At 45.2% G+C, this 8,619-nt stretch overlaps 1 protein-coding gene across 1 annotated transcript; it reads left to right on the forward strand.

Annotated features, from left to right (window-relative positions):
- Positions 1–6,497: 6,497 nt before the first annotated feature.
- On the forward strand, positions 6,498–7,909 carry LOC144153062 (uncharacterized). Its single transcript, XM_077684709.1, has one exon. It carries the CDS (start codon positions 6,662–6,664, stop codon positions 7,655–7,657), a length of 996 nt encoding a protein of 331 aa, XP_077540835.1. The 5' UTR covers positions 6,498–6,661; the 3' UTR covers positions 7,658–7,909.
- The last annotated feature ends 710 nt before the right edge of the window (positions 7,910–8,619 follow it).

Raw genomic sequence — 8,619 nt, forward strand, 5'->3', positions numbered from 1 at the left:
ACCAGATGGTACAACCGAGAGGTTACTTTTGGTAGAGAATACAAAACATTCATTCCGTGACTCAGAGAGCCAACAAAGTTCGCTTACAATGTGTTGTTTAAAAAGATTATTAACAAGTTCCGCATCAAACATCTGTTGAGCAAAATGTACGCAACTTTTTAGGAACAGCCGACTGGTGCACCGCCTCGCTTCTGAATTCGCAACCACAAAGCCGCCTATTCGCAACCACAAAGCCAAGCCAAGCCAACCTGGATTGTGGTTAACTTATTCTCTGTGGTCTTGTCAAATCTAGTTTTCGTGAGTATTTCTGCGCTGTGAACATGCAGGAAGTGTGATACGTGCCACCGGGAAAGCTCAGCGACCCGCGTGAGCCTGTTGGAGCCCGTGTTAGCGGGGCCGCTGTACCGCCGCATCGACTTGTGATGGCGTATTGGCATCACTCTTCGTTTTACGGACTCGCCTCGGTCCAGACCTCGCCAAACGTACGTGTTGCTCCTCATGACGGATGCGCCCGTCCGAGCGTGCTCGCCACTACAAGTCTGTCTCGCGCGCTGTGCACGGCGTTGGTTCCCACCACCTCGCTGAAGCATCGCCCCAAGGTATGCCGCCACATGTGCACACCCCTTCCTGGCCGCCCGACAGTCACGTTGTGCCTCTTGCTCGCTGGAGACATTGCGATCAATCCCGGCCCCAAGCGCACGTCGTCACGTCCTACTTGCAGCCGCTGCGAAAAGGTTGTGTATGACAACGTCGCCGCTCTCCAATGTGATGGATGCGGACCGGGTGGGCACATCGCACGTGCGAACTGATGACGCTCGCTGTATACCGCCGCCTTTCATCGTCGACTGAGTGCTGGTTGTGTGCCCTTCGTTCGAAATCTTAGCGCAAGTGAACGATTTGTTATGGCAAAAAAAAATGTCACGAAAGCGACGTACAATGCAGCGATCGAAATGAAATGTATGTTGAATTTATGCCGATGTATTTCTTTGTCTTCACTCCTGCATGGGCCCGAGAAGGGCCTGCAGTATCTGTAAATAAAAAAAAAATGATGTCCTGGCCCCTGTTAACTTGCGGATGTCAATAAACGATTTGTTCTCACTTGCTTCTCACTGTGGTCTGTGCCAGTCGAGGCCATCTGGTCACCTGGCGTAACATCACTTCACTAGCGCGGCGCAAGTAAACACGCGGCCAGCGTGCCAGCCAGGAACCAGCAGGACCAGCGAGCCGGCGGCTGCCGTGCGAGGGCAGCTATGTTATTAAGGAGCTCAAGAGGCCTGTGCAAAAAGCATCCGCCATGTTTACATGATGATGATGATGATGCTTAGTGGCTTCCCCTTTGTAACGGGGTGGCGTTGCACAGCGGCCTTAGTCCTAACGCCACTGTACAATCACCTCGCCAAAAAATACAAACAAAATAAATAAAAAATAATGTCAAAATAAAAAGAAAATACTTTTACGAAATTTTTGTGCTAGTCTGACTTCTTTGTTCGCATGTCTTCCCAGATTGTTCTCTGCTCTTTTTCCACCAACATTCCAACCTTCTTTTACTAACCTCTACTGCTGTCCAATTCACTTTTCCGCTAACCTTAAAGCCAAGGGCTTCCGGAAGCTGGATGGCTCCATCACTGAGGACTGGACGGATACTTTTGCACTCCGTTACAATATTTCGCATGGTTTCTGGCTCATTTCCGCAGCCTGCGCATAGTTCTTCCTGTACCGGCTCGCGGATAAGCGTTTTTGTCCGCAAGCAGCCCGCTCGGGCTTCAAAAAGCAATGCACTCCCTTTGGTATTATCGAATAATTTTTCCCTTGTGATCTTCTTCTTCCCGATTTTGTAGATATCTAAGGACTTCTTCGCATCCATCCTCTTTTTCCAGGTCGTTGTTTCTGTTTCTTTCACTTCATTTTTTATTGCCTTGGTCGTTTCCCCTGCACTTCCAGGTTTCATATACTTTGTCCTGAGCCTTCTGGTTCTTTTCCTCCATTGTGTGTCCACGCTTTTCATGTAAAGATACCGTAACACTTTGGCCACCCATCTCTGATCATCCAGATTTCTAAGTCGTTCTTCAAAACATATTTTGCTCTCTGCTTCTCTCACTTCGAAGGATGCCCATCCCATATCTCCCTGCACTGCCTCATTTGTTGTTTTGCTGTGTGCTCCTAATGCAAATCGACCTACGGCCCTCTGATTTACTTCTAGCCCTGATTGAATCTATGAGTTGACACACACTACTGCGTTTGAAAAGGTGAGTGATGGTACCATTACTCCCTTCCAGATTCCTCTCACTACTTCATATCTGTTATATCCCCACAGTGCTCTGTGCTTCATGATAGAGGCGTTTCTTCTGCCTTTCATTCTTAAATGCTCCTCGTGAGTTTTTAGATACGCCTGACCTCCGTTTAACCATATGCCCAGATATTTGTATTCCGTTACCCACGGTATTGCTGTTTTTTGAACGAATACCGATTCGTTACGAACGTTGTCATTAAAAACTAGAACTACCGACTTTGCTGTGCTAAACTCTAACCACAGTTCAGTGGCTTCTTCCCCGCAGATATATGTGAGCTGTTGCAGGACACTGTTTGCTATCTGCTAGTAGTACTATGTCATCTGCATATATCAGTCCCGGGATATGTTGTTCCACTTCCTGTCCTTTGCGGCTATAACATAGATTGAAACCTAATTTACTGCCTTCAAGCTTTCGTTCTAGTCTAGCCATGTACAGCGTGAACAGCAATGGCGACAGAGGACAACCCTGCTTTAAACCTCTATTTGTGACTACCGGTTCCGTGCACTTTTGGTCCTTCCAGGTAATTTGCACCTCGCTCTCATTGTAAATTCCCTGCAACAGCTGTATAAAGTCCTGGCGTAATCCCTCCCGCTCAAGTATGCTCCATAGAATTTCTCTATCTACGTTGTCGTAGGCTCCCTTTATATCAAGAAATGCTATCCATAGTGGTTGATCTCGAACCATTGACACTTCTATGCATTGGATAGGACAAATATATTGTCCTCTAAGTGTCTGTCTCGCCTGAAACCATTTTGTAGTTCTCCCAGTATGCTGTTCCCCTCTATCCACGCCTGTAGTTCCGCTTTTATAGCTTGCATTGTCAGCCTGTATGCCACTGAGGTAACTGTAATAGGCCTGTACGAATTGGCATCAGCCCTGTCTCCTTTACCTTTATATATAATCTTCATCCTGCTCTTACGCCAATTGTCCGGTACTTGCTTAGTTTTTATCACTTTTTCGATTGCTCGAATCATTTGTGCCTTGCTTTTTGGGCCCAGTAGGTTGACCAGCCGAATAGGAATTTCATCCGTCCCTGTTGCCGTATTTGCTGGAACATTTTCTTCGGCTTTTTTCCAGTTTAGATTCTCTAACTTTAGCTCTCTATCTGTACGCACCTCAGTTGCCCCACTCTCTACATGCTGTAGTCCTCTCTCTGTTCTTCTGAAATTCTCGTGTATCATTGAGCTTACGTGAAATACCGCTTCTTCCCCTTTTAGTACCTGGCCTTCGCCGTTTATGACATGACGTTGTACTTCTTCGGTCTTTTTCCTTAGTTCCTTTACATCATTCCAAAACTTTCTCGGCGCGCCTTTTTCCTTTGCCCGTATATTCGAGACCCATCGCTCACTTTCTCGTTTACGTTTTTGCTGTACAAGTTTTTGTACTTCCAGCTTCTTAAGGCGATACCAATGCCACCTCAAAGTTATTTACTCTGTTTGCATTCCCACTCGCTTGGCCTCCCTGTGCTCTCTCGAGGCGTGCTGCCTTTGTGTTGTAGCTTCCTTGATTTCCTTGTTCCACCAGCTTCTAGGTTTTCTTTTTCCTTTCCAGTTGTTGCGTTCTTTCGCGTTCCTTATCTTTCCTTTAATGAAACCAATCAGTTCGCTGTATTCCCAGTCTTTCGTAGGTTGTCTCTCGATTTCCGTCTCCAGGCTTTTCGCAATATTAGCCATTTGCTGATCGCTTAATTTCAAGTCGTGTACCACCGTTTTCTGGTTTTAACCTTCTATTTTTCCAAAAGTCAATGTTATTAGTTTATGGTCACTTCCTAAGCTGTGGGCACCTATTTCATCTATTTCCATTAGAGTTAACCTTTCATACACTCCTTCTGAAAGGAGGCTGTAGTCTATACTGGACTGCTTTTCCCCTCGTTCCCAAGTAATTTGTCCCTCCCATTTATTCTCTCTGTTTACAACAATGAGATTATGTTCTACACACATATCTAGTACGAGTTTGCCGTTGCGGTCTGTGTATCCGTCCAGGTCCTCAATGTGGGCATTCCCCAGGCAGCACAGGACTGTTCGGCCTAAAACAGGCCGGTGTACTTTGGCCAGCGATTTTCTGTCCGGCCGTTTTCCGGCAGCCATGTTCGGCCCATGTCCAAATGTGGGCCTTTTGGCCGTATACGGCCGTACTCCCATGGCTGTCCAACGGCCAGTGTCCGTGGGCCAGTCGACCGGCTTACGGTCATACGGCCAGATTCCAGCCGTAGGGCTCCGGCCATTCGAAAGCCACCCGTGTACGGCCGAAGTACGGCGCCGGAGGACGGCCGAGATGCGGTCGTCGGACTCCAGCCGGACTGAAGCTACCGGAAATACGGCCGTGCTACGGGCATTGGAGTTCAGCCACAGTACGTTAACTGTACTGAGGCCGGTCACTGCATGTCGCGCAAGCAGATGACTCATTCGCGCAGCTACAATGTAGCCACAATGCAGCCACATCAAAGTGAGCTCGCGCGCAACCACCAGCCGTCAAGCTTTCAGCGCAGCCTTCCTTAATTACCAGCCTCAGTTGACAGCAAAATTCATTTATTAAACAGTGCTCACAAATTGTCGTTCCTTTAATTGATGTGCCTCTTTTACTGCCGAACACAGAAAATATTCAGTTCTTTGTAGAGCTTGAATAGATGTATTGCCCAGGTCCTGATATCCTCTGTGGGGCGGCTTACCTGTAATAAACGGAGAAAGAGGAGGGGGGGGGGGGGGGGCGGCGGAGGGTGCATACTTTAGTGGGTTGAATTTCAGACAGATAAATTGCGCCGCTTTTAGCCAATTTCTTTTAGGGCAATATTCCGGAACACTTTCATGCTATGACTACGTAAACTATTTTTATATCAGTTGCTTGACCAATTTTTTTTTGTTATAAAACCGGCGTGAATGCCTTTACGAAGCGTTTTGGTTCTCAACAAAACACTCAGGAGCATTTCATGAGTATACGTCCACACCACTTAATAGTCCAAAAGAACTTAATTTTCTTCTAATGTCATACTACGTATAAAAAATTCTAGACGCGTTGCGAATGACGCCCTGCTTCAGGTGGCTGCAGTTGTATCCCTCTGTGTTCACGCAAGGAAAGGCGTAAAATTAGAGTTACAAAATTTGTTTCAAACCAATCACACAGCAACGGTAGCATGCATACAGGAAATCTTGCATACTGCAACGAATAGGACAATAAATATTTTATTGGTCAAGGTTGAATGCGTAGGGTTCTCAACCCGTCGGAGGCAAACTTGCGCCTCTGGAAGTTTATTTATTTATTTATTTATTTATTTATTTATTTATTTATTTATATTCATTTATCTATTCATTGTTGTATTTATTTATTTATTTGATGCCTGCTTGCCTTTGCATGCATTACAGAAGGGAGATACATAACACTAAGCATTATATATGAGACAAAATAACAAAATAATTCTACAAAGCGCGCTGAAAATCGTCAATATAAACAGTTAAAGCAATCATACGTGGAAGATAATTACACTGCAGTATTGATGTAAAATAAAATGAATCGCGCAACGCGTCACCTTTAAAGGAAAGTTAATAATTTGCTTTAAGCTAGCGGTCCCACTTTGCGACATGTAGAATGGCGCTTGGACATACTTCTCCCCTTCTACTCCAGTTTTCGAATGATAGATATTACGAAAAAAGTTCAACCTGTGGTTTCGTCTGTGATCGTTCACGTCCTGCCATTTCAGTTTACTTTTACTTTCTCTCATGCTAAGTTGAGCGTGCCAATTACCTAATACGAATCGCACTGACATATACTGTAGGTTTTCGAGCGTATCAACTAGCTCTTTTGTGTAGGGATCCACGAAAACACATGCGTACTCCAAGATTGACCGCACATGAGTGAAATACGGTTGTTGTTTTTTTTTTCAGTTAGATGGAGGTTCACTGAAATTTCGTCTCAGAAAGCCAAAAACATATGCAGCCGTAACTTTTATGGTGTGAACCTGCCTATTTAACCTCTAACCGCTCCCTAAATAAACTCCTAGGTATTTATATTCCTCGGCCGTTGTCACAGCAGCATAATTTACGATATACGTATTCAATTTGAATGAAGGTTTTCTTGTAAAGGTGCCGTTAACACACTGTTTAACATCCAAAAACTTTTCTGAATCAGCACACCAGGATGTTATTAAATTCGAATAAAGCTGCAGGTATACGGAATCACGTTCATACGGAATCACGCCTCCTCCCCCGCTGGATGGGCCGCTGCAGCTGTCCTGGCCGTGCGCTCCGCGTGTGGTGGCGCCAGTGAAGTTCTGTGACGTACCACCTTCCTCATCGACATCGACAGCCTGGGAAAAGGATATAAGAAGACTTCCCACCGCTCCAATCTTCAGTGGGCACGGGCGCAGTCCAGCCGACATGGCTAATCGCCCTCCTTGCTTGTTGCAGGTGTGTATGCCGTATTCACTGTATGCTAGAAGGTCCGATGACAGGTTTCTATTAGTTTTCCCGTGCCCACAAGTGCTCTGTGATTCTGTTTGCAATTGTGTTTCTATGGTTTTTCTATTACTACGTTCAGGCGATATAGAAAGCAACCCCGGTCCGTCTACACGTTCCCAGTCCGTACTAGACCTAGATACCCTACCTGATGACCCCACAGAACAAACAAAAGTCATGTTTCACCTCCTCAAGGATTTACACTCTCGAGCTCTGAAAAGTTCTGCGTGGCAAACCGAAGTTGTGGCTGAAATGAAGGCTATTAAGGATGGACAGAAAGCCATTGAAACCCAAATGTCAAATTTCCAAATTAAACTCAACCAATTAGAACAAAAATCGGAGCAGATTGAAAGCCAACAGCAGGAACTTTTGAGCTTGCAGAGCACAACCCACGAACTAACAAGTCAAAACTATGAACTCGCATCTCGTTTAGACGAACTAGAAGACCGATCTCGCCGAAACAACTTGATTTTTTACGGCATTCCAGACACAAAAGAAACGTGGGAAGAAACAGAAACCAAAATAGTGACCGAGCTAACATCGGTTCTTGATGGGTTTTCGCCTAATGAAATTGAGCGCGCACACAGACTGGGTAGTTTTTCAAACGGCAAAGTCCGGCCAATCATTGTTAAATTCAGCAACTTCAAAACAAAAGATAAATTCCTCGGTTTGAGGAAAGAACTGAAAGAAAAAGACCTCACTGTCGGCGAGGACTTTTCACCCAGTACCCGTCTGATACACAAAAAACTGATTGAATTCGGCAAAAAACAACCTGGATCACCCAAATTTCAGCTAAGGTACAAAAAAATGAAGCTCAACAACAAATGGTACACCTACGATCTTATCTCGAATTCCATACGCGAAATGCAGGCAGAGGAAGACGCTTCTTCCAGCCGTCAACCACAGGCCCTAACATAGGAACGCGTGAGGGGCAGTGGCTCGTCACTTTCACCCACGTGTCCATCTGTCGTATCCATTTTGTTTGGCAACGTTCGAAGCACAGTTAACAAACGCGACGCACTGTCATCAGTCATCGACACCTGCAACGCTCATATTATCGCCCTAACCGAAACGTGGCTATCAACTAATATCCGGGACTCCGAAATCTTTCATAATGCCTCTAACTTTTCCCTTTATCGCTGCGATAGAACCATACGACGAGGCGGTGGCGTAATGCTAGCCATTTCAAAAGATCTTCCGTCATTATGCGTGCACATTAAATACACCCTCGAGATGGTTTGGGCTTCAGTCACAATCAATCATCAAAAAGTAGTAATAGGTGTTTGCTACAGGTCTCCTTCTTCACCACCCGGTTTTGTTAACGACTTACATGACGCAATTAACAATATTCGAAACCGTTTTCCTTTGTCGCCTGTTTTCTTACTCGGCGATTTTAATTTTCCTAACATAGATTGGCACGCCGAGCAGCCTCACCTTACCTCGTTTTCTCAGGAATCCAGCGACTTTCTTGAAATGTGTTCTATATTCTCTTTAACACAATTAGTTTCTGAACCGACTAGAATTGCGGATAACTGTGCAAATACCCTCGACCTTATCTTAACTAATCGCCCTGATTTCGTTTCCCCAATCACTTACTTGCCTGGAATAAGCGACCATTGTCTTCTCACTCTCGATATTCACGCACCGATCTTAAAAACAAGACGAGTTAGAAAAACTGTACACGACTACAGCAGAGCTGACTTCGCTTCCATAAATAACGCCTTGTCACAATTTATTGAAGTTTTTTTTCGAAATTTTGATGATCGTTCGGCCGAAGAAAACTGGGACATTTTTGCGCGTAAAGTTCATGAACTAACCAAAAAGCACATTCCACAACGTACAATCACCACTAACACGCATGCACCTTGGTACAATATTCA

The sequence above is a fragment of the Haemaphysalis longicornis genome, unplaced genomic scaffold, assembly GCF_048455015.1.
Source record: "Haemaphysalis longicornis isolate Haplotype H1 unplaced genomic scaffold, Haemaphysalis longicornis Haplotype H1 scaffold_9, whole genome shotgun sequence".
NCBI lineage: Eukaryota > Metazoa > Arthropoda > Arachnida > Ixodida > Ixodidae > Haemaphysalis > Haemaphysalis longicornis.